The sequence below is a fragment of the Phyllostomus hastatus genome, unplaced genomic scaffold (assembly GCF_019186645.2).
Source record: "Phyllostomus hastatus isolate PE091 unplaced genomic scaffold, TTU_PhHast_1.1 phas_scaffold_78, whole genome shotgun sequence".
NCBI classification, from domain to species: Eukaryota; Metazoa; Chordata; class Mammalia; order Chiroptera; family Phyllostomidae; genus Phyllostomus; species Phyllostomus hastatus.
In genome coordinates this window covers 67,634,939-67,661,992 of record NW_025334041.1, presented here as the reverse complement: position 1 = coordinate 67,661,992, position 27,054 = coordinate 67,634,939, and the positions used below count along the sequence as shown (strand labels likewise).

The 27,054-nt window shown below is 36.6% G+C and overlaps 1 protein-coding gene across 5 annotated transcripts in view; it reads left to right on the top strand.

Annotated features, from left to right (window-relative positions):
* Nucleotides 1–27,054, top strand: part of REV1 (REV1 DNA directed polymerase) — a 107,594-nt gene that overhangs the window by 22,389 nt on the left and 58,151 nt on the right. The window contains exons 2-3 of one of the 5 annotated variants that reach the window (XM_045828517.1): nt 4,423–4,486; nt 5,873–5,999. The exons of 1 other annotated variant lie outside the window; for it this stretch is intronic. In XM_045828517.1, the coding sequence (XP_045684473.1) occupies nt 4,433–4,486; nt 5,873–5,999 (181 nt within the window). In that variant the 5' untranslated portion in view covers nt 4,423–4,432. Of the gene's footprint in view, nt 1–4,422; nt 4,530–5,872; nt 6,016–27,054 lie in introns of those variants that run through there. 3 more of the 5 variants (XM_045828518.1, XM_045828520.1, XM_045828516.1) reach the window with 3 other exon arrangements.

Genomic DNA, 27,054 nt, shown 5'->3' with positions numbered 1-27,054 from the left:
TTTTGATCTTCTTTTTCTTAAATAAGTCCCTTTAACATTTTGTATAATAATAGCTTGGTGAGGATGAACTCTTTTTACTTGACCTTATCTGGGAGGCACTTTATCTGCCCTTTCATTCTAAATGATAGCTTTGCTGAATAGAGTAATCTAGGTTGTAGGTCCTTGCCTCTCTTGACTTTGAATACTTCTTGCCAGTCCCTTCTAGCCTGCAAAGTTTCTTTTGAGAAATCAGCTGACAGTCTTATTTTAACTCCTTTGTACCTAATTCTTTGCTTTTCCCTTGCTGCTTATAAGATTCTCTCTTTAACTTTAACTTTTGACATTTTAATTATGGTGTGTCTTCATGTGGTCCTCTTTCAGTCCATCTTGTTTGGGACTCTCTGTGCTTCCTGGACTTGTTTGTCTATTCCCTTCACCAAGGTAGGGAAGTTTTCTGTCATTTTTTCAAATAAATTTTCAATTTCTTGCTCTTTTCTTGTTCTAGCACCCCTGTGATTCAAATGTTGGTATGCCTGAAGTTGTCCCAGAGACTCCTTAGACTGTCTTGTTTTGTTTTGTTTTTTAATTCTTTTTTTCTTTTCACTCTTCTGATTGAATGTTTATTTCTCCCTTATGTTCCAAATCATTGATTTGATTCTCGACTTCATCCACTCCAATGTTGGTTCCCTGTAAATTTTTCTTTATTTCACTTAGTGTCCCTTTCATTTCTGTCTGAGTCTTTTTTATGCTGCTGAAGTACCCAATGAGTTCCTTGAGCACGGTGTTTTGAACTCTGCATCTGATAGATTGCTCATCTCCATTTTATTTCAGATCTCCAGAAAAGTAGTTTTATTCCCTTCTTTCATTTGGACCATATGTTTTGTCTTCTCATTTTGGCAGCTTCCCTGTGTTTGTTTCTATGTATAGGTAGAGCTGCTTTGACTCCCTGTCTCAGTAGTGTGGCCTAGTGTAGAAAGGCATTCCCATAAGTTGGATGGGGCAGAGCCTTAGGTAGTTATCATCATGTGGTAACCTGTATGAACCAGGTTGTGAAGTCTCAGATATGGTGCTGCTGCTCTGTGGCTTTGTGTGGGGTAAGGCCTCAGAATAGGAATAATGGTTGCTGCCTGGGCTCTGGGTTTTTCTCCAGGAGGAAGCTGTCCCCTGCTACTTGCCCTGATGCCAGACACTTCAACTTCTCCCTTTATACCAATGGTGCCCTTTAATCTGCTGTCTAGTGCTGGAGCCCAGAGGGAATGTGTCTGTGTAAATCCTAAGTCTGTTGCAGGCCCTTTAAGCAGCGACTCCTGAGAATCCCACATAATAATAATAATAGTATAATAATATAATAATAGCCACCCCAACCCCCACTGGTCTTTACAGCTAGAAGTTATGGGGACTTAACTTACCTTCTGGCACTGGAACCCTGGGCTGGGTGGTCTGGTGTGGGGCTGGGATCCCTCACTCCTGAGGTACCCCTCCCTAGATAATCCCTCCTGATTTTTATTCACCACACATGGGTGTGGGATTCGCCCATTCCAAATCTCTGCATCTCTGCCCTCCTACCCATTAAAATGAATGTCACTTCTTTAATTTCTTTGTTGTCGGACTTCCATACAGCTCGATTTTCTGATGGTTTAAGTGATAGTTGCTTTTTTAGTTTAGTTGTAATTTTTGCTGTGGTTGTGTGAGGTGAGCCATGTTTATCTATGCCTCCATCTTGACTGGAAGTCATACATTTCTTAAAAATGTTTTGTGTAGCTTTCCTCTTTTCTCTGCAGGAAGTTTGATCCAAATTGTCTAGTTTCCTATTTGCTATGGAGTTTTTGGCAAGTAGAATTTGAGTGTGTAAAATGAAATATGTTTCTTGTTTCCTTTTCCCTTCTGAGGGTCTTAATATTTGAATCCTAGACCAATAGGAGTTTGCTATACATGGGTCAAATTAGTGAAGTAATGAAATTATGATTTTAAGTCATTCATTTCTCTTACTTTTCAAAGCTTCAAACATTTGGGAAAACTTTATTATCTGAAATAGGGAAAGAACCTTTAAAATCTGTTTTTTGGTTTATTTATTACATCTTTGTTTCATACTGTCTACCCTCATTAATACATCAATATGGATTTTTGTATTGGCCTTTCTCAGTGGATAGCCAATATATCTTAAATAAATAAGGCCCTTAAATGATTGGGCAAATGAACTAAACTAAAAACATACTATATTTTTAAATTTGCCTCATCCAATTAATTGTTGTATTTAATTTTTGTGAGTATGACTCCCTAACATAATGGCCAGGACTCCCAAACTCTTCACTTCTTAGAGCAGATACATGGATTCGGTTTATATGAAATCAAGAGTTATGTGTTAACACATTTTCCAGACTCCTCTAACATACGGGAGACGTCATGAAGAACTGGACAAAATGAGCCTTTTGAAAACAAGTAATTAGCAGAACAAATATGGCAGTTTTGAAACTCATGGTGAACATTGGGTAGCCATGCCCCCTGACTTTCACAAAGTTGAAAAAACAAAACTCCTCTCTCCCTCAGCACCCACAAATACCTAATCAGGGTCAATCACTTTGGCTCCTGTCTGCAGACCTTTTTGTACATGGCCCTTGTCTCTCTGTTGGATGTAACTCTGAGCATATCTGCATATCCTTAAATATCTTTTAAAAGTAGACAGTAAAAATTCATAATTAATATAAATGTCAACAAAGAGAAACTATACATCCCACATTATACCAAGAATAGAAATATTTGAAAGAAAATATCTGCTGTTATGTTCTAAGGTGCTACTCAGTAACAAATTCCTATAAATTGTATCAAATCTGATTTGATGTGGATAATGAATAAGGCTTCTCCAGTGATACATGGTAACCATTTGACTGACACACACACACACACACACACACACACACACACACACGGTTAGAAGAAAAAAATGCCTGAATGGAAATCATGTTCGATTATGAAGGATAACGCAGTCATGTCTCAAGGTATAGCCGTGTATCAAATCATGTTTCAACATGACTTATGCTTTGACTTATAACTCATTTTAATCCTTGCCAGCCACTAAGCCAGCTGACTCTTGAGCTATCATTTGGTTATATTGATGGTTTTATAGTTGGTGGGTGTTGGTCAGATGGTCAAGTGTTACCTTAAGGAACATGCCAGATTTCCTAATTTATTGTGATAATCTTTCTGCATCAGATCTCCTAGATCAGTGATTTTCAGCCTTCTTCATCTCATGGCACACATAAACTAATTACTAAAATTCTGTAGCACACACAAAAATATTTTTTTTGCTGATCTGACAAAAAATAGGTATCCTTTTGACTCAACACTGAGTGGCTATTGTTGTGTTGGCTGTTTGTCATTTTTTATTTGGCAATCTAAGGGAAAAAGAGATCAGTCCCCTGACTAAATAGTCAGGTATTGTATGTTTTAAAAATTCTTGCAGCATATGGCTGAAAATCACTATTCCTGAATGTGTTGTTTACTTGACTTCTTTTAGGGCTTTTTGCATAATAGATGAATTACACCATGAATGCACTGTTAAGTGTCCAGTCTGTAATAGCAAAGATAGACCTTAAGAGCTATGTTATAGGTCAATTCATGAAGGAATGTTTTCTTAGGTTCTGTTAACACTAATTATTATCAAATAATCATGACTATATTAGTCAGATTTGGTGATGTTTTATATGAGGTATTAAAATGAATGCTCAAGAATGCATAAAAGTTTTTCCTGTTTAAATTTAAAGAGGTTATAATTTAAACCTGATATTTATTTGTAGGTGGGTGTTTTTAATAACATTTCACTTGTGAAACTGGAGAATGATAAGCTTTGGAAAAAGTTTTCTCATTTAGTGTTAATGTAAATTAAACATTTGTATTTTAACAAAATACAGACTCAGAGAGAGTAGGCTGACAGCTGTTGGGGGGCCTGGGATGTGGGGGGATTAAGCATAAAAGGGAAAAAAAAGAACTCATAGACACGGACAACAGTGTGGTGATTGTCAGGGGAGAGGAATAGGGAGGTGGAGAAGGATATGGGGGGATAAATGGTGATGGACGGAGACTTGACGTGGGGTGGTGAACACACACTACAGTGTACAGATGATGTGTTGTACAGTTGTGCATCTGAAACCTGTATAATTTTGTTGACCTATGTCATCCCAATAATTTCAAGTAAAAAAAATTTGTATTTTATTTATTTATCCTTTAAAAAACTGTGTTTTATTTTTCCTCTTTATTGAATTTATTGAATGCATTGTACTGTGCATTCACCACTAACATCAAGTCTCTGTCCATCACCATTTGTCTTTCCCTATACCTTCCTCCACCTAAACATTTTTAATTTTAGTTTCTCTTTTTTTCATACTGTAATAAAATATCAATTAGTAGTATATTATAAAATTGATATTTTTTTTTCCCCGAATACAGAGGCTCCACCATGAGACGAGGTGGATGGAGGAGGCGAGCTGAAAATGATGGCTGGGAAAAATGGGTGTGTTTAAAAAAAAAAAAAACAATTATATTGAACTGTCTAGGTATTTTTCATTTTATTTATAGTTTATATTGTGACTTAAGGCATTTTCTAAGTTGCAGATCACTTCAGATATCCACTCTGAGTTTTAACAGTGTAGTGAAAGGTCAAAGTTTAACCCCTGAACTTGGAGGAATTTTATAGAAGAAATAAATAGTGTAGTGCACAAAATACATTGTATGATAATTTAGTTGCAGCATTGCTAAGAATACTGAGAAAGAAAAACATATCCAATAATAGGGAATTGGATAAATAAATTATTTCTATAAATTGGGACACTGTGCAACCACTATTATTTGGCTTTATATTCTTAACCTGGCAGATGGCCTTGACTTCAACGGTGTTGTGTTATAAAGGAATTTATATATATATATATATATATGAATGACCCTATTTTTGTAAAACTGCTCTGCTCTGAGGCATAGACATAAACTTTGAAAATAAGATCCCAAAATGTTAACAATGAATGGGATCATAGCTTATTTAAAGTTTCTTCTTTATATTTTTCAGAAACATTGTTTTTACAGTGAACATGTAATATTTGAATGACCAAAAACAATGACATCATTTCCATTTTGGAAAATGTATTCCACTTCATGTAATTATAGTTTTCTTTGAATCACTAATTGACCATTTTTATTGATCTAGATAAATCAATAAAGTCAGTAATTTAAATCAGTTAAGCCTAATTATTTCAATATTCAGGAAAAGTGTAGCTAAATTCAGCTGCACTTTCTAGATTTGTAAAGGTCTGTAGGTAAAATGATGTTTTTACATTCTTGAGGTTTCAGTTAGCTAGTGAAATTTAGTACTGTTGTCAAACAGATTGATTAGATCCAGAATTTAGCTAGTGAATTGTTTATTGTATTCTTATTTACATGTATGTAGAACTGTCGTGGTTTGTCAAACTTAATTTTCCTTGAAGTTACTAATGTTAAGCTTCCTATGTAAAGAACATAGTGAAAGGCAGTCTAAAATATAGTCTTATTGACCACTTGTCAAATTTTAATTGGTTTAAACTCTGGTGTAACTTTTGTTTGCTTTTATAGGTAAAAATATTTTGTGACATTTAAACTTACTTCTTTTGACTTTTTAAAATAACTTTAAGAATGTTAAAGAATTACTAAAATTGAGTCAGTAGAGGGAAAGGCTCTTTTGACTTGCCTGTTTTATTGCTTTGCCTCTGGTTCATGTTTATAATTACACCTTTTTCATGTTATGCATTGGTTGCTGGCATCTAAGGCCCTTTTATTTATTTATTATTTTAAAATAGAAGTTTCTTTAAAAGGAGGGGGTAGAAAATACAACTTTTATGATTGGTGTTTACCTTTTCTTCTTTAATTCCAGGGTGGGTATATGGCTGCCAAGGTCCAGAAATTGGAGGAACAGTTTCGATCAGATGCTGCTATGCAGAAGGATGGAACTTCATCTACGATTTTTAGTGGAGTTGCCATCTATGTTAATGGATATACAGGTTGAGTACTTTTTAGGTACCCTCTTTTGGTATGCACTTTTATTAAGATTGAGATGATTTAAAGTCTGTTTTTAATCATTTCTTTTGTATATAAAAATTATAAAAATCCTTTGCGTAGGTACTCCTTTTGCTTTCTTTTCTACCTATGCCTGCTACTGTCTTTTAATTTTTATCAAAATATACAGTTTTAAAAAGCCAAGTGAGATTTAAAATAAAAAACAGTCTTGCCTAAACAGCTGATTGGAAGCTCATCACATGTGTGTGGGGATCTTATAAACTGTAAGCTTCAATATAGGGGGGCTTGGTAAGTCTACCTCATTGGGAAATCTCCCACTGTAATGATCTACAGGTCCTTTGGGGCTAGTGGAGGAAGAGTATGGTATGTATGTCAGATTTCCCACATTCTTGCTTGGAGAAGGATATAAATCTAGTTGCCAGCATTTTAGCTGCCAAAAGGGAGGGAAAGGGCCAGAAGTAGAATTTTATTTACTTTCCCTGTTTTTCTTTCTCTTTTTTTTAATCTCCTACATTGCTTCTCCCCCTTCTGCTCTGTCTGTTGTTAAGTCCAGTATCTGAAAGGAAAAGGATAGTCTTCCTTGTGAGTGGGAGAGATCTGGTATTCTAATCTGTCTCTTACATAGAACTTCATCTGTGAACTTCATGTTTTACCACCAGTATACTCACTTGTCTGTTTTTGGATGTGCATTGTGCCCCTACTTCATGAATTTCTCTTGGTTTCACTGGCACCAAGCAGATCTTGTGGGCTTCCACATAGCCAGCTTAGATTTTAGCTTTCTCTGCTCTGTAGAGTCAGTTACCACTTGCTCACTGGTTGTCAGATGTTACTGCTAAATTTCTCTTCATTCTCTTCAGAATTTCTTTCCTGGTAAGATCATTTTAGTGTGTGTTTTGACATGAATGGCTGTAGATATTTGTGTCAACCTCTTAACATTCATCCCCACTTCTCAACAGGCTGCTACCTGAGACCTTTAAGAGACCTTAAAGCTAGGCTTCCCCTTCATTGATTGTCTCCCTACTGGTGTAGCTGACTTCTACAGGAGCCTGTCACTTCCTGTCATTTTTCTGCATCTGAGCATTTATAAGATTTTATTGTAGTTGCCTGTTTATTAGAAAAAAGCAAGCTACATTTTCATTACTACTATATTCTTGGTACCTTTACAATGTCTGGGTGTAACCACTCAGGAAATACACGTTAAAGTTAAGTTTTACTTCTGGTCAGGATGGTGACATAGGCAGACATGGCTCATCTCCTTGCCCAACCACATCAAAATTACAACTAAAATAGCGGACAACCATCATCAGAACTGTCAGAAATTGAGTTGAATGGAAATCTGACCACTACAAATTAAAGAAACCAGAGAAATAGGGGTGCAGATGCTGAATGGGCTAGTCTCACACCTATGTGTGGTGGATAAAAATTTGGGAGGGATATCTTGGTAGCGAGGACTCCCAGCCCCATAGTAAGACCCCCCAGCCCAAGGTTCTCAACTGCCAGGACAATAAGTCCTCACAACTTCTGGCTGCAAAAACCAGTGGGGATTGAGTCAGTGGAAGAAACTACTGGAGTCCAAAGCAGTTCCACTTAACCCACACACCACATGGACTCACCTACTCAGATTCCCTCACTCCGAGCTCCAGCACCAGGGTAGCAGCTTAAAAGGCATCAGTGGCATACAGGGAGAAACTGAAGTGTCTGGCATCAGTGCAAGCAGAGGCCATTGTCCCTTCTCTAAAACCTCTGGTGCCATATCAGAGACTTCATCAACCTGGCCAACACTGTTTGCCCAGCCTTGGAAGATTCTGAGAGACTCCGCTCCACCCAACTTACAGAATCACCCAAGCTGCTTTTCCACATAAGTGGCAGATCTTGGCTCATACTGTACAACTTCCTAAATTATCTCAAACTACAGCTGGCCTCAGTGAGACCCAGGCGTAAACCAATTTAGATTCACAGCTTGGCCTGCCCTGGGAATTTCCAAGCCCAGTACAAGTAGTAGTCATCTCAGATTGCTTTATAGCTCATGCAGGATGGTCCTGGGCAAAACACAGGTAGGTGCTGAACTTACCCTGCACTGCCTGGGAAACCCCAGGCGCAGTGCACCAAGTGCAGCTAGACCAGTCAGAGCACCACCACCCTGCCCCTGCACAGCTGGTCTCCACGGAGGGCAGAGGTGTGTGGTCAGTGGTCACACCCAGTCCTTGCTGCTGGCTGGCCTGGGTAAATCCCTCCAATTGACCTGCCAAAAGGAAACAAGGCTAAACTACAAGAGGAGGGTGTACTCAGCCCACACGAAGGGCACCCAGCTTGGGTGATAGGGGAAGCTGTGCCACTTGACTATACAGGACACCTAGAATATTAGACCACACTGTCATGACATACAGTCAAAGCAGCTCTACCTAGCCCTGGCTAGTGTGTCTCAGTGGATTGAGCACTGGCCTGCGAAGGTTGTTGATTTGATTCCAGGTCAGGGCACAAGCTTGGGTTTCGGTCCAGGTCCCCAATTTGGGGGTATGTGAGAGGCAACCAATCACTGTATCTCTCACACATTGATGTTTTTCTCCCTCTCTTCCTCCCTTGCCCTCTTCCTAAAAGTAAATAAATAAAATCTTTTCAGAAAAAGGTATCTCTACCTAATACATAGAAAGCAAACACAGGGAAGCTGTGAAAACGAGGAGACAAAGAAACATGGCCTAAATGAAAGAACAGATCAAAACTCCAGAAAAAGAACTAAATGAAATGAAGATAAGCAGTCTATCAGATGCAGAGTTCAGAACACTGATTATAAGGGTGCTCAAGGAACTTAGTGATCTCAACAGCATAAAAAGCAGCAAGGAAGAAATGAAGGATACACTAATTGGAATAAAGAATAACTAGCAGGGAAACAACAGTAGAGTGGATGAAGCCGAGAATCAAATCAATGATGTAGAACATAAGGAAGCAAAAAACAACCAATCAGAACAACAAGAAGAAAAAAATAAAAAAAAATGAGGGTAGGATAAGTACCCTTTGCAACTATTTCAAGAGATCCAACATTCACATCATAGGGGTGCCAGGAGGAGATAAGAAAGCAAGAAACTTGAAATCTCTTTGAAAAATGAAGGAAATCTTCCCTAGTTTGGTGAAGGAATAAGCATGCAAGTTTAGGAAGCACAGAGAGTCCCAAACAAGGTGGATACAAAGAGGCTTACTCTAAGACACACAATAATTAAAATATCAAAGGTTAAAGATAAGAAAGATCCTTTTTTAAAAAAATATTTTATTTATTATTTTTAGAGAGGGGGTAAGGGAGGGAGAAATAGAAGGAAAGAAAAACCTTGATGTGTGAGAAGTATTGATCAGATGCCTGCCTCATGCTCCCAACTGGGAACCTGGCCCACAGCCCAGGCATGTGCCCTGACTGGGAATCGAACCGGCAACCTTTTGGTTTGCAGGTTGACACTTAATCCACTGAGCCACACTAGCCAGGGCAAGATAAAGAGAATCTTAAAATCAGCAAGAGAAAAGCAATAGTCAACTACAGGGGAGTTCCCAGAAGGCTGTCAGCTGATTTCTCAAAAGAAATTTTGCAAGCTGGAAGGCCTTGGCAGGAAGTATTCAAAATCATGAAAAGGAGGGACCTATAGCTGAAAGTACTCTACCCACTGAAGCTATCATTTAGAACCGAAGGGCAGATAAACAGTTCCACAGACAAGAAAAAACTAAAGGAGTTCATCATCACCAACCCATTATTATATAAAATGTTAAAGGGACTTATCTAAGAAAAAGACGAAGATCAAAACTATGAACAATAAAATGACAATAAACATCTATCAACAATTGAATCTAAAAAACAAGCTAAGCAAACAAGAACAGAGATAGAATCATGGATACATATGGAGAGCATTTTGATAGTTGTCAGATGGGAAGGGGGTGGGGGGGGAATGAGTAAAGAGGTGAGCGGATTAAGAAGTACAAATAGGTAGTTACAGAAGAGCCAGGAAATGGAGTAGCCAAAAAGCTTCTTCACATGAGCCATGGACATGAAAAATGGTGGGGGGATTTGCTGAGGGAATTGGGGAGTGCTATGTGAAGGGTGGCAAAGGAGGAAAAATCAGGACAGCTGTAATAGCATAATTGAGAAAATATAATTTAAAAAGTTTTTAATTAACTGATATATTTTTCTTGTTGAGTTTTATCACGCATTGACAATGAATTTAGTCTTAAGAATGTTACCTCAAAATGAATTGCTGGTGCAGCTTTGAAAAGTTCACATGTAACTTTTCTTTAGGTATTCTGGAGCATTCAAGCTTCACAGACCTTCCTGAGATGCATTATAAAAGATTTAAAATGTTAACAAAAAGAAAGAAACATTGCTTGTTATATTAGCCAGTTATGGAAGCCCCCAGTTTGCAAGGGCACCCTCATTCACATAAGGGGAAGAAAAAGAGATTGTGTGAGGCGGGAAAAAATGAAGTATTGTAGTAATCATTTCCACATTTGAGAATCTGGAATTCTAATTACTTTTGTCACTGATTTTTTATGACCATAACACATTTTCTCTCTGAATCCATTTTGTTTGGACCTATTATTGTCACAGTCCCTTTCTTTAGGGCAGAGATAATAATATTAATTTTTACTCATGTTATTTTTAAGATTACATTATAATTCTACAAATAAAGTTCCATCGTGTAGAATTTCATAGGGACATGCAAGTTGTGGTGATAGAATTTACTTAGAAAAATATTCCCTTTTAGTGAATACTTTGCAGCTTTACAGATAAAAATAACATCCTCTGTGTGATGAATTTGCAATGTGTAATGAAGAATAGTGTTCCAGATGCAGTAAGACAAGTAGGGAATGCCATTTTATTGTTAAATCTTAATCATGCTTTCCCGGACTTTAATATTCCAAATTTTCTTGATTCTTTTAAAGCTCCCAATTTTGCCATCTGAACTTCTCTTTGGTAATCCTTATTCCTTCCAACCCAGTTAGTATTCAACTTGAGCTTAGAGATAAGATCCTCCACTTTTTGGATACTCTTCCTCTGTCACCCCTTTCTCTTCTCTTTTTTCCCCTCCCTAAAAGCATCTTTTCTCTGTTAAGGTTGATGTTTTTGTCTTTTATCCATTTTCTTAAATTAAAAATGTTTTTGAAATAATCTTAGAACCACATTCAGTTTTAAGAAACAGCACAGAGCTCACAAACCCTTTGCCCTGTTTCTCCCGATGGAAACATCTTATAAACCATAGGACAATAGCAACCAGGAAATTAACATTGATTCAGTCAAAATGTAGAACATTTTTATACCAGAAGTATCCTTCATGCTGCCCTTTTATAGCCACACCTCTTTCCTTCCCATCAGCTTTTAGTCCTACCTCTGGCAACTACTAATCTGGGCTCCATTTCTATACTTTGTTGTTTCAAGACTGTTACATAAATAGAACCTACAGTATATAATAACTTTTTGGGGTTGGCTTTTTAAACTCAACATAATACTCTAGAGAGTCATCCAAATCTTTGTATATATCAGTAATATTTTCCTTTTCATTATTGAGTTGTCTTCCATAGTTTGGGTGCTTCACATTTTGTTAACCATTCAACTGTTTAAGAACATCTGGGTTATTTCTTGGTTTGGGCTCTGAACACTTGGGTACATAAGAGTGCAGGTGCTGGGTCATAGATGGTGGTTGCATGTTTAATATTATTAAGAAACTGACAAACTTTTTCAAATAGCTATACTATTTTACATTCCCCTAGCATTTTGAGTGCTTCATTTTCTCTGTATCCATGTCAGTAGTTAGTGTATTTTATTTTAAACATTTTAGTAGGTGTGTAGTGATATCTCATTATGGTTTTATTTTGTATAGCAATTGCTATGCATCCTCCTCACTAGCATTTTTTCTTTGTGTTTTAATTAATTTGCTATTCTAACAGATATGTAGTATCTCATTGCATTTTTAATTTGCATTTGCCTGATAGCTAATGATGTTTATTTGCCACCTATATATCCTCTTAAGTGAAATGTCTGTTCACAGACCTTTTGCTTATTTTCTAATTGGATTGTTTGGTTTTTTACTGTTGAGTTTTGAGAGTTCTTTATGTATTCTAGGTTCTACTCCTTTTGTCAAGTAAGTGGTTTGCAAATATTTTCTTCCAGTCTGTAGTTTGTCTTTCAGCCGCTACACATGGTCTTTGGCAAAGCAAGTTTTTTATTTTGATTAGGTCCAGTTTATCGATCTTTTCTTTTTATGGATTGTGCTTTCAAGTCAAAAGTATGCTTAGCATTAGATTTCAAATATTTTATTTAAAAAAAAATTATAGTTTTATTTTACATTTGAGTTTATGATTAATTTTGAGTTAATTTTTTGTGTGTTTTGGTCTGTAGATAATCCAGTTTGTATAGTACCATTTGTTGGAAAAAAAAGTTCTTTCTCCATTGGGGTACTTTTGTACTTTGTCAAAATCAGTTGGGCATATGTGGGTGGATCTCTTTCTAGGTTCTGTTTTATTCCATAGATGTATGTCTCTCTCTTCACCAATACCACATGGTCTAGACTATGATATCAACATAGTAAGCATAAACATCAGGTAGAGTGATTATTTCCATTTTCTTCATCTTTGTCAGGATTGTTTTAGCTCTTCTAGAGCCTGTGACCTGCCATATAAATTTTAGAATAAGCTTGTCTGTGTCTACAAAATAAATACCTTCCTGAAGTTTTGATAGGAATTACCTCAACCTATAGACCGGTTTGGGGAGGATTTGCATCTTTGTTATGTTCAGTTTTTCAGCCTATGGACCTTCCATCTCATTTTACTCTAGTGATAAATACGTTTTGTATGCTGCTTGTATGTTAGTAGGAACTGTGTTTGAACAGAGATGGTTCAAACTATCTTTGATGGAAAATATGGATTTTATGATGAATAAGTAAACTCTGGGAGTTAGACATGACCAGGGGAGAACAGGTAGGTGGCAACCCAGAAGAGTGGTAATTGCCTTTAAGAGTTAGAGTATATCCTTTATAGAAGAATTGGCATTTTTTAGCTGGGTCTTAGAAGTGTTTTTAACAAAAATGGATTAACAGACATTCTTGTCCTAATCTAACCTACATTTTCATCTTTACATTCTCTAATTTTGATCAACAGACTTATCTGATATTTTAGGTTTGTCTTTGTTCTTTGTCATTTCTGTGATTCTGTTTGTGCTTTTGCCTCTGATGAAAAGCTCCTTCCCTCATTTCTGTGAACTGGAATTATGTTCATCCACTAAGACCCAGATTAAATTAGAATTTGCCTTCTCGATCTATAAGCTATTCTGTAATACTTAAATTTCATAGCATTAATGCTAGAAACATTTATTTTGACGTCCAAGTTTTGTCTTGTACTGTCAGGTCTTACTTAGGTGCTTAGTTTTTTGGAATTAGAAAGCCCATTTTATCAGGACCCTAGCCAAGCATGGATCAGAGATAACACCATTAGGACCTTAAATTTACTGTTCTTTCTGCCTTCCCTAGGACTTTTTGTCATTCAGGTCTCTGCTCATACATTGCCTACTCCAAAAGACTTTCCCTGACCACCTTATCTAAAATAGTTGTACCTTGCTCTACAATTGCTTTTCTTACCCCCATCCAGGTTTATTTTCTTCATAGAGTTTATTTGTGCCTGAAATGGTATTATTTACCTGACTTATGTTCCTTCTGTTTGCCTAGTGAAGTAAAAGTTTTGTGGAACACAAATGTAACTTTTGTCATTGCTTATCCCAAGGGCCTAGAACCTTGCCTAGCACTTATATTGTAAGATGTTCATAAATGTTAGTTAACTGAATGAATGAATGACAGGTTTCATTCATTAGAATGAATAGACACATACACCAGAATGTTAAAATATTTTAAATGAAAATATTAATAGATTTTCATTCATGCTAATATAACTCAGTTTTCTTGAGTCTAGTTTTTAATTAAGAAGTTGGCCATGTCTTAGGCTTACTGAATTCTGATATGCTGGGATGTAGGCCCTGGGCGTGTTTGTGTGGTCAGAATCTCTCTTGGTTAGCTAGTGTTTCCATTTAGTGAACTGTTATTACTCTCCTCTGTGGAATAGGATCAGGACAGTTGATGTGGAAAGAGGTATCCTGGTTATTTTCTTTTTTTCAATATATGGATAGGAGACCAGGCCCAGTGATGGGCACTGCTGACATTGTTGCAAAAGCAGGTGGGCAGGCAAGTACTTTGGCATGGTTTGCTGTATGGAAAAGGGACTATGTAGGAGTGTAACAGACTTATGTTTCAGGGTTGGGATTCAAACAAATAGGGATTTCTTCGAAAACTTAACCTTATATTGATGTTTTCCTGAGTATATGAATGTGATGATTTAGGAAGAGAGTCCATTTAATGATAATGAGTCTGATTTTTTTAGAAATGGATGCCTTCCAGAAATTATTTTTGTGTGTATATGTACATATTTCCTTCCATTTCCTGTGAGACTGCTTTTGTAGGAATTCAACCTCCAACATATGAGAGGCTTACTATATTAATTTACACCCCTTACTTTAATTTTGCCACTAATAGGTATTTGCCTCTGTTAGGTACTTAAAAATGTGTTCTCTAGGCCTTCAAAACTTTTCTTTAGTTTTGTTTTGTTGTAGCTTTTAGCTGACTGCAGTAAGTCTGATGTAGCCAGGGAGGAAAGGAGTCAAGAGAGGAAGCCTGGCTGTTGGAGGAAGAGTAGTGGATGGGAGTCAGGAGACAAAAGAGACTGTATAATAGCTGATTGTGATTGTGATAGCTGAATAGTGTGATTATGGACAAGTCACCTAATTTTTCTCTATTTCCTCATCAGTAACTATGCTAAATTATCTTTTCTAATTTATAGGATTGTGAGATTTGAATGAAATAATAGAGGATATTGCTACTGTAAGACCAAAGGACAGGTATAAGCAGCCATTTGGTTTGCTTGTTTTTGCTTGTATGTAGCACAGCCAACATTTAATCTTATTATTTGGATACGCAGAATGAAATAATGACAAAATGGATATTTCTCAATAGAGATCTATCAAGGAAAGCTTTTGTACAAGATTTAAAAATTTTTGGTAGAATTTGTTTTAACCAAATGAACAAAACTCTTCATAAGCTGTGCCCAGAGATGTGGAAGTGGTCTTCATGTGGCTGTTCTAGTGTTAGACAGTGGCCGTTGTGTGCCACAGGTTCACTTGCAGAGCTTTAGGCCTAAGTGAGATGCTGTGTTTAATATGTACCTTTTAGTTTTACAGTACTTAAATGTCTGTTATTTATGGTGGTTTGTTTTAAGTAGTCTTGAAATTTTGTGGCATACAGAATATTCTCAAAGCATCTTCTGTGAAAATCACAGTAGGAGTATTGTGGAATAAGTTTTAAACTTGATTCAGAAGATACTTAGTATCCTAGAGTGCCTTCATGGTGTAAGGAACACACCCATTATTTTTTTATGTAAAATGTCTATTAAATTCTTGAGTTTTTACAGTTTCAGAATCCTTTTATTGAAGTAGTGTTGGTTCTTCAAGCCCAACACTTTCATCCTGATTAGTACCATTTGTTTCTAGACAGCATGATACAGAAAATTATCTCATTTACATCCCCCACCCCCTCAGTAGTCTACCTTAAAAACTAGGTGGGCTAGCTAATAAGACGATGAAAAAGAACAATGAGGAGAGAAGAACTAGGTCTGACATCTCAAAACCTATTAGAAGAATATAAGCGTTAAAACATTGTACAACTTGTATAAAAATAAGCAGATGGTTTAGAAAAGCTTAAAAAAATTCTATATATAAATTTAATATGTAAATTAGATATCTATATATGTATCTGTTAAAAATTAAATTAGTTAATTTTTTTATTTAATGAGTTAATATTTATAAAACACTTAGAAACAACCTAGAACTTCGGCATCACATTAAATATTTTAAGTTATGAAGGCTTTTTCCATAGATCATAGAGGGAAAGGGTAGGATTATTTAGTATAATTTTTTGCAACAAATTTGATGACTGGAAAACTTATATGTGAAAATAATAGGAAATAAAACACTAAGATCCCAATTGATTAAAAGGTCGATTTCAGAAATAATCTATTTCAGGAAATAGACTTGGGTAACAAACATGGAAACAGGCTCAACTTCACTAATAGACAGAGAAATGCATAATGAACCAAGATAGGTTTTTTGCAAAATGTATTTACTTAAAAAAATTATTATGTGCTTATACCTAATACAGGCATGGATGGTTAAAATAACCACTCCATTGTTGGAGTGAGAGTAGTGTAATGCTAGACTTGCTTTGGAAAGTAGCAGTATATGAAATAGATCACAGGTGGCAAACACAAGGCTAGTGGGCAGAATCCGGCCCGCCACTGTGTTTTATTTGGCTTGGCAACTTATTTCTCCTGGGCGGCAGTGCTGAGCTCTTGCTTAACTGTTAAGGAGTAGTTACATTTATACAGTCCTAAAATTATATTCGGCCCTTTGAAGGCAACTATGAGGCTGATGTGGCCCCTGGAGAAAATGAGTTTCACACCCCTGAAACAGATGAAGAGGCTTTAATAGTCTTATAACCTTTGACACAGTAATTCTTCTAAGAGTCCATTCTGAGGCAATAAATAAACCTTACTGGCCCCCCAGTATAAGGTTTATATAAAAGATGATCTTATCACATTGTTTTGTTTAAAAGCAAAGCATTGCATTAGAATGGAAATGTGTTTATAAATTTTACCATTTACAAGGTGAGTTAAAACAAAAGTATAAACTATGGATAATTTGTAATAACACGGAAACACTTTTGGTAAATGAGAAAAGGTAAGATATAAATGAAAAGTAGGGGATGATCCAACAGGAAAAGTACAGAAAAAAAATGCTAGAAGCAAGTAAAGCCTAGTGTTCGCTCTCTTTGGGCGTAAAACTATGAGTGATATATTTTCTTTATTTCTCAAACACTTACTTCTAGACATGTTTTCAGTAGAAGAGAAAATAATCTCTAAATAATTCTGTGCTTTAATATTGTCTTGGAAAACATGAAATTACATTACAACCTTTTTGCTTTTAGTCTCAAGACATTGGTGTTGAAGTATGCTACTGATAGATAGATTGCAGAAATAAAGCAAATTACTTATGTAAATTTTTCCAGATATACTATGTGGTGAACTGTATATTTCATTTTTATTTTTTCCCTAAAATCTGCCTGCCCTCTCTGGGAGAGGATTATACTTCCCTACCTGTTGAAGTCAGGGTTTTCCATGTTCACAAAATGTGAATAGAAATGGTATATTGTATCACTTTGGGTATCAATCTTTAAAAGCCATTTTGTGCTTTAGGGAGAGGTTGTTCAACAATGTGGACCCTAGAGTGTGGCTCCATGGTCATTTAAGAGTGCAGGATAGGTATGTTGTATGAGTGAAAAATAAACCTTTGTTGTAAGTCACTGAGATTTTGAAGTCATGTTATAGTTGCATAACCTGCCTTACCCTCTCTGAGCTATATCTGATGCTGGAGGGTGGATAAGAGAAATATTTAAAAGACAAATATTGTATGTTGTTTTAGGTTTCCTAGAGTGGTACTCTTTGGCTATATTATAAATCAGGCATACTTTCCGTAAAGGTCCTGAGCTTTATGGGTCATGTGCTCTCCATTGTAGCTATTCATCTCTGCTCTTGTGGTCCCATAGCAGCCACAGACAGTATGTAAATGAAAGATTTGGCTATTTAAGATTACAGATTCTTGGGGTTGGAAGGAACTTTAAGTTTTCAAGTTATTTGTTATCTATGTGATACCGTCTTCATATTGTTGATAAATAAAAAGACCACCATTGGGCCTCTTGAAATGACTCCAGTGGTGGTATACTATCTTGGGAGGCAAGCTAGTTCTAACAGGCCTGATTGTTCTAGTAAGTTAACATCTTTATCTCTGTGATTTTTTAAAATATATTTTATTGATTAGGCTATTACAGTTGTACCATTTTCCCCCCTTCACTCCCCTCCACACCCCCTCCCATCCACATTTCCCCCTTTTAGTTCATGTCCATGTGTCATACTTTTAAGTTCTTTGGCTTCTACATTTCCCTTACTATTCTTACCCTCCCCTTGTCTATTTTCTGCCTACCATCTGTGCTACTTATTCTCTGTACCTTTTCCCCATCTCTCCTCCTCCCACTCCCCTGGTGCTAACCCTCCATGTGATCTCCATTTCTGTGGTTCCGTTGCTCTTCTAGTTGTTTACTTCGTATGCTTTTGTTTTTGTTTTAGGTGTGGTTGATAATAATTGTGAGTTTGCTGTCATTTTACTGTACATGTTTTTTATCTTCTTTTTCTTAGGTAAGTCCCTTTAACATTTCATACAATAAGGGCTCGGTGGTGATGAACTCCTTTAACTTGACCTTATCTGAGAAGCACTTTATTTGCCTTTCATGACTTTGAATACTTCTTTCCAGCCGCTTCTTGCCTTCAAGGTCTCTTGAGAAATCAGCTGACAGTTTGATGGAACTCCTTTGTAGGTCACAGTCTCCTTATCTCTTGCTCCTTCTAAGATTCTCTCCTTAATTTTAATCTTGGGTAATGTAATTATGATGTGCTTTGGTGTGTTCCTCCTTGAGTCCAACTTCTTTGGGACTCTCTGAGCTTCCTGGACTTCCTGGAAGTCTGTTTCCTTTGCCAGATTGGGGAAGTTCTCCTTCATTATGTTTTCAAATAAGTTTTCAGTTTCTTGTTCTTCCTCTTCTCCTTCTGGCACCCCTATGATTTGGATATTGGAACATTTAAAGTTGTCCCAGAGGTTCCTAAGCCTCTCCTCATGTTTTTGAATTCTTGTTTCTTCATTCTCTTCTGATTGGATGTTTCTTTCTTCCTTCTGGTCCACTCCATTGATCTGAGTCCTAGTTTCCTTCCCGTCACTGTTGGTTCCCTGTACATTTTTCTTTATTTCACTTAGTGTGGCCTTCATTTTTTCATCTGATTTGTGACCAAATTCAACCAGTTCTGTGAGCATCCTGATTACCAGTGTTTTGAACTGTGTATCTGATAGGTTGGCTACCTCTTCGTCACTTAGTTGTATTTTTTCTGGAGCGTTCACCTGTTCTTTCGTTTGGGCCTCTTTTTTTTTTTTTCTTGGTCTCAACGTGACTCTTACATAGTGAGGGGCGGAGCCTTAGGTGTTCACCTAGGCAGGGCAACCCAGTTGCTGGATTGTGATGCTCTGTGTGGGGCAGGGGTCCGAAATGGAAAAATGGTGCTTGCTCGGATCTCTGCCAGATTTCAGTAACTTCGCCCGCTTCCCACAAGCAAATTGGGCCCTTCTGGTGCTGATTCCCGTGTGGGTGGGTTTGTGTAGGTTCTAGGACCCTGGGGGTCTCTCCAGCAAACTCTCCTGTGAGGCTGGGATTTTCTCCTGGTACCTCAACCCACCACAGGTGTTTTCAATTGGTGTTTTGAGGCTTCATTTCCCCATGCTGGGGTCCTGGGTTGCACGGTTTGTCTCGCTCCCCAGTTTTGCCTGGTTTATCTGCGCGCGAATGTGGGACTGCCAGTCCGCCAGCCACCTTGCCTGCTGCCCCATGCTCCACAATCTGCAGCTTTGCTAGGTCTGCTAGCCACCACCCTGCGCGCCCCTGGTCTGCTAGCTGCTGCTTTGCTGCTTAGTCCTCTCTGCCCAGGTTGCCCCTCCTACCAGTCTGGATGAATGTGTCTACTTTAACTCCTTGGTTGTCGGACTTCCATACAGTTCAATTTTTTGTCGGTGCTGGCTGTTTTTTGTTTTTAATTTGTCCTTATTTTGGTTGTGCGAGGAGGCAGTGTGTATACTTACGCTTCCATCTAGGCTGGAAGTCCTCATGCATCTTTGTAACTTCTATCCACTGGTCCTAGTTCCTTGAGATTCCCCAGCATAAACCCTGTCATGTCCTCTCAGTGTGATATTCATGCTAATTCACTTCACAGTTCTTCAAAGCTGGATTATATTCCTAATTTGAAAGTGTGCTTTGAACCCTGTGACCACATCTTTCCCCATCCCCCTAACAGCTCTGTTCATCTTTCATCTGCTTATCTTAATGTAAATATATTAGTTTCAGGTTCAGTTCAATCAAATGTTTGTCAGCTCTCTGTTCCCACAGAATTTTTTTCTAATGTATTACTCATTTTGTGTTAAAAATCATTTGTGGAATTCTCACTAAATTTTAAGTAGGATACTGGAAAACATGCGTATTTAGTATATACTTGTGATTAAATAAGGTTCTTATCTCCAAATCTCCTAAGTAATATAATCTATTGGATGCTTGTTAAAAGTTGCTAGTAGTTTTGAATTGGTTATCAACTTGAGTTCAAAAATGCCTTAAAATTCCCACAGTCTTAAAATTTCAGTATTTTTAAGTATACTATAAAGAAATAAAATACACAAATCCTCAAATCTTATTTACTGTTTGCCATCAGGTTAAGTAGTTTTTACACAGACCTTGGAATATAACTTTTTTTAAATAGTTGCAACTGTTAATAGTGCTAATATGTATGGTTCAGGATTTCCTCAGTATTGTGCTGAAATGCAAAATGTTAATAAGCATATGTTACTAATTGAACTTTCATAATACACTTTATACTACTTTATTTTGCTTGGTATTTAAGGGGTTTATTGTAAGAGTTCATTTGAAATAAGGGTTCTGCTATTTTTTAAAAAATGGAAAATTTTTGGTTTAAATGTCTCCATCTGTCTTCTTCATTAGGGCAAAACAGTTTCTTAATTTGTTTCCTTTGGTTTTGCGTACATGACTGGGCATCAGTAAACATTTATTAGCCAGTATGACTTGGCTTGGGGTCTATAGACAGTTCATCCGGGTTGATTTTTACTGTGCTTCTCTAATGAAATTGGTCAGGGCCTCACATATATTTTATCATAAATGGAATCAAATATTTGAGGTACGTAGTCTGAGCTACATGAAGTGGAACAGAATTATCCCCACTTTGTTCTGCCCTCCATAGTTATGTATCATTTGAAGTTTTGAGGGAGAAGAGGAGGTAGAGCTAAAGAAAAAAATTTTTTTAAAGGAAAAGACATTAATTTAGCTTAGTCATTCGAGACTTCTTTTTCCTATGTTGTCGTCGTACCAGTTCTGCATCCTAAAATGGTACAGTTGTTTTAAAATAAAGTGTGGAACCTTTATTTTCAATTAGATTTTCCTCATTTTTTTTATCAAGATTACTTTGTCTCTTGCATAAATTAACAACTTACACATTGTTGCCCAAAAAGTGTAACCACCTGTCTTCTTATTCAAGTCCTGTATTGAAATATTATGCAGAATAGGGCTGAGAACCCAATCTGGTGGCACTCACCCACCCGTCTGTAGGTAGAGTAGACAGTGCCCCTTGAATCAGTTAGTACTCTTTGGTATTTTATTTGCGGAGTTACCACCCATTATCCTTAGGAGATAAATTGTTACAGGTTTGCAAAGCTTTCTAAGATATTTGTGAGTTTCTTAAACTGTACAGTCCTATTCAGTGATAAATACAGTTTTAGGTAAAAAGTATTTTATAATTAATCAGTTGTTCTTGGCTGGATCATGTGTTTTGTCAAGAAAGGATATATGTTATAAGTGTACATAGAAAAAAGGGGTGTACACAGAAAAAAGGGGGGATATATATAAGTATATTCAAAATGTAAGAAGTTACGGAACATGTCTTTAGCTTTATTAGAACTTGAAAATGTTGCTGTATTAGAGTCTTATTTACTTGAAATTAGTCTGCTTCACAAAGCCTCATGCAGGATGCTAAACGAGCTAAGAATTTTGGCTTAAAAGGATATGAGAAACACTCATTTCATTTTTGCTAAAATATTTCTGGTAAGTATCCAGGTAGCAAATTCATTCTCCAATTAGAATAGCAAAGTTTTTAAAAGATTGGAAAAGTTGAATGTGTGCTAATTGTAGGATTAATATGGTAATTTTTATTCTGCAAGTGGCTTCCTTTGTTTTTGTTATTTTTTTCCAAGAACCTTTTTCTGAAGTGCAGAATGTAGATTTTTAAATTATTATTAATTGAGAGGTAGTAAGTTTGAGAATAAGCAGGGATCAGGAATCAAGCCTTTCATCTTGCAAAACTGATTTTAATTTAATTCTGGGTCTTTTGATTTATTAGCTAATCCCATCTCTTCTTACAGCTATACGATTTTAACATATTTAATTTTCACAAGCATCTCTAAAATGGCAGTAGTAATGTTTTATCAAGCTCTTACGATTAGGGATTTTGCAGATTTGAAAATTAAATGGATAAAATTACAAACAAAATTCAAGTTAATATTAACATGTGACATATCATTTTGCTGCTCACAATGTAATTGTGGTACTAACTGGTACATTGCAGACTTTTTATGTTTGGAATGGCTGTTCAAATGTGTTCTTTTAATTTTTAATTATGGCAAATTACACATAACATAAAAATTACCACTTTAACCATTTTTAAATGTATAGTTAGCTCAGTAGTGTTAAGTATATTCACCTTGTTTTGCAACCAATCCCCAGAGCCTTTCATCTTGCAAAACTGAAACTGTATACCCATTACGTTAATCCCTAGTTTTCTCTGGCAACTACCATTTTACTTTTGTATCTCTCAATCTGACTACTCTAGATACCTCAAAGAAGTAGAATTATGCTGCTTGTGACTAGCTTATGATAATGTGCTCAAGGTTCATCTAGGTTGTAGCATTTATTGGAGTTTGCTCTTTTTTTTAAGGCTGAATAATATACGATTGTACATATAGACCACAGTAGTCTGTGGACCTGAGAAAGAAGTTATCTACCAAGAAGGACTCCTGGTGGCTAACTGGGCTCAAATATAAAAGCAGAGCCTAGCTGCTATTTCCAAACAGAGGACTCTCAGGCAAACTACACTTCAGGGAGAATCCTGCACTGAACTGCCTGCCTACACTGAGCCAGCCCTTACAAAGGAGTTTCTGGGATAATATTTCTACCAATACGACTGAGGCTTTCCCCATCCAGTTGGAGCTGTGCAGCTATATTCCTATCATTAGAGCAGCTCTGTTCTGACTAATCAGGACATTACCTTCTGGATCAATCAAACTGTAGGAATTTGGAGAACTCATTTGCATGAGGATAGACCAGTCAGTGATCAAGGGTAGGGAGCAGGAACTTCCCTCTGTTTAAGTCTGCTCCACCCTGGCTCCCAGTGCACTTTCTCTTCCCACTGAAGAATGAAAACTGTGTTTCCCTGGCAGACCAGTGAGGAACCAAGAGTATCAGAGTTGTCTAGCCAGAGAGAGAGGCAAGGCCTCTTTGCCCCAGGGCTTATTCACAGCTTTGCTGTATCAGAAATGAATTGTTTGCACTTAATATGTTAAGTTTCCTTCTTCACCTCACCCCAAATTGGGGATTCCTACTGGTGTTGAATTGGCTCCAACAGCCATTGGTTGACAAGTCCATGACATTTAAAGGAATGTATGACAACAGCACTAGCGCCTTCATAATAAAACTTGGTCACTGAAATTGTGTGGCAGTGCTTAATACTGAAGTGGTTATCCATGTGATCCTCAAAAATGCTTGCCTTCATTTGTTTTTGCTAACATACTGTTGAAATGAAATTAATCGCACAGAGAACTTGTTCTGAGACTCTACTGTTGAATTCCTATATGGGAATCACTGGTGGTAAGGATTAAGTGAGAAAAAGTATGTAAAATACTGACAGGAATAGGCACTAAATTAATGTTAATTTTCTTTCTCACTTTTCTTCTTTTTACCTGTTTACATTTTTCTCTACAAAGAAGGAAATGTTTCCTAATAAGATTGACTATATTTACTATAATAGACACGCATAAGTGTCTATTGCCTATAGGAAATAAAATATTTTCAAGTTTTATTGTCATTTGCAAAATTTTATTCTATTATTTTTATTATTATATATAAACATGTATGAGAGCATTCTATAACAGGTGATACCAGTTACAGGGTAGCTCTTTAAAATCATATTTTGCTAAATATAATGGCTTAGAGAAACTAGCAGCTAATCTTAAATTTCTATATCAGATATTTAGGATTATTGCTAGTAAAAATGACTACTAAATTGCATGTTCATAGAGATTTTCTGAGTATCTTGTTCATGTATCATGTTTCAAACTGCTGCCTAGCCTCAGTAATGAAGCTGTAATAAAAAGATTAGTTACACTTCTCCCCCACCCCCCAAATGTCTTAGATCATCTGTGCTGGTATTTTGATAGACAGTTTGGGAGTTGACGTAGACCATTTAGGATGTGTGATGATATATATACATATAGATATACAAATATATAATGAATACATGTGATAATATTGCTTGTTGAGAAAATAGTAGAAGTGAAGACCCTTTAAATCTTAGCCTTCACCCTAACTGGTATAGTTCAGTGGGTTGGGCGTTTTCCCGCAAACCAAAAGGTCATTGGTTCGAATCCTGGTCAGGGTTGTGAGCCAGGTCCCTGGTTAGGGTTGTGTAAGAGGTAACAGATTGATGTTTTTGCTCTTCTCTTTCTTCCTCCTTTTACCTTTCTTTAAAAATTAAAAATAAATAAATAAAATCTTTAAATCTTGGCCTTCTACTCACAAAGATTATTAGCATATAATACTGTCAGATGTAGAACTTACATCATCGAGGATAAACTTAATTGAGCAGGGGTTCTGATACTACAAACATCATAAAAGATAGTTTATTTTGACCATGTCACCTAAGCACTCTGACGGACTTTTTGATGGGTTGTAGAATTGGTTTTGTAATACTGATTTTGTTTTCTGTATTTCATCTGATGGTATTTCATCTGATGGAACCTATTTGTAATGGAATATGAGCCAGTGAAAGAGAATTGTTCAGAAACTAAATAGATTTATAATAGTTTATGTCTAAAAGGAATCTAAGAGGTCATATGCTACAATCATCCCATTTGACTCTGTCACTAAAGCACATAGTAGAAGACTTCTTAGTGTCACCCAGCTAGTTGTGGCATAGCCAAACTAAACTCAGGACTTCAGATCTCCAGTTCACTGTTTTCCTTTATACCACATGTTTTATACCAGCCATACTAGAGTCAATATTTGCTTTAAGTACTTGCCATTCTGTGACTCTAAACTTCTTAATTTAGTACCTGTTATGTGGATAAGACATTGTAGTATATTATATAATCAAAATACATGAGTGTGGACCTACCTTTTCCAGTATCTTGCATACACCGAGGTTTTGTTTGTGTTTTCTGTGTTATATTTTTTCTGCTGTAGTTTGTTTATCCATAAAATTGGGTGTGATATGACCTTTTTTGCATTTTCTTACAAACTTTGGAAGAAGTCCTCAAATTTTATTTGCTGAAGATAATTATTTTACTTATTTTACTGCATAGAATTACACACTAAATTCTATTTAGTGTGCAGCTCTATGTTTATTGCATAGAATTGTACAACAGCTTTGTGACTGATCTTAACACATTGCGTGCTGCATAGAAATCTCTAAGACATATGCCAGGGACTGCACATTTTTGGGCAAACTGCACGTTATTTAAATCATCATAACTACAGATCATAATGCACTGTAGGTGTTGTTTTTCAATAATTATAACATTTTTATTTACAAAAACAATTAAACAACTAATTAAACAATTAAAGTTCCTAGTACTTTCTTAACATATGGTACTGTGTAAAACATTTTCCTCTATGAAGAGGGACCAAACAAAATTTACATAAGTATCTAAATTCGCTTCTTTTTCCATGGGCAGCACAAACTTTGCAGGCTTTCGTAGGAAATTTTTTCTTTCTTTTTTTTTAATGTATTTTATTGATTATGCTATTACAGTTGTCCCATTCCCCCCCTTCACTCCCCTCCACCCTGTATACCCTCTCCCACCCATATCCCCCCTTTAGTCATGTCCATGTGTCATACTTATAAGTTCTTTAGCTTCTACATTTCCCATACTATTCTTACCCTCCCCTTATCTATTTTTAACCTACAATCTATGCTACTTATTCTCTGTACCTTTTCCCCCTCTCTCCTTCTCCCACTCCCCTGTTGCTAACCCGCCATGTGATCTCCATTTCTGTGGTTCTGTTCCTGTTCTAGTTGTTTGCTTAGTTTCTTTTGGTTTTGCTTTAGGTGTGGTTGTTAATAATTGTGAGTTTGCTGTCCTTTTACTATACATGTTTTTTCTTTATCTTCTTTTCTTACATAAGTCCCTTTAACATTTCATAGAATAAGGGCTTGGTGATGATGAACTCCTTTAACTTGACCTTATCTGAGAAGCACTTTACCTGCTTTTCCATTCTAAATGAAACCTTTGCTGGATAGAGCAATCTTGGATGTAGGTCCTTGTCTTTCATGACTTGGAATACTTCTTTCCAGCCCCTTCTTGCCTGTAAGGTCTCTTTTGAGAAATCAGCTGACAGTCTGATGGGAACTCCTTTGTAGGTTACTGTCCCCTTATCTCTTGCTGCTTCTAGGATTGTCTCCTTCATTTTTACCTTGGCTAATGTAATGATGATGTGCCTTGGTGTGTTTCTTCTTGGGTCCAACTTCTTTGGGGCTCTCTGAGCTTCCTGGATTTCCTGGAAGTTTATTTCCTTTGCCAGAATGGGGAAGTTCTCCTTTATTCTTTGTTCAAATACGTGTTCAATCTGTTGCTTTTCCTCTTCTCCTTCTGGTACCCCTATAATTCGGATGTTGGAACGTTTAAAGATGTCCTGGAGGTTCCTAAGCTTCTCCTCATTTTTTTGAATTCTTATTTCTCTATTCTTTCCTGTTTGGTTGTTTTTTCTTTCTTCTTGTCCACTCTGTTTTAATTCCCAGTTTCCTTCCCATCACTGTTGGTTCTCTGTGCATCTTCGTTCATCTCTTTTATGGTAACCTGCATTTTTTCATGTAATTTGTGCCCAAAATCAACCAATTCTGTGAGCTTCCTGATCACCAGTGTTTTGGACTGTGCATCTGATAGATTGGCTATCTCTTGGTCCCTCAAAAGGATGAGTCCTGGGGCATTGATCTGTTCTTCTGTTGGAGACATGTCTCTCTCTCTCTCTCTCTCTCTTTTTTTGGTTTGGT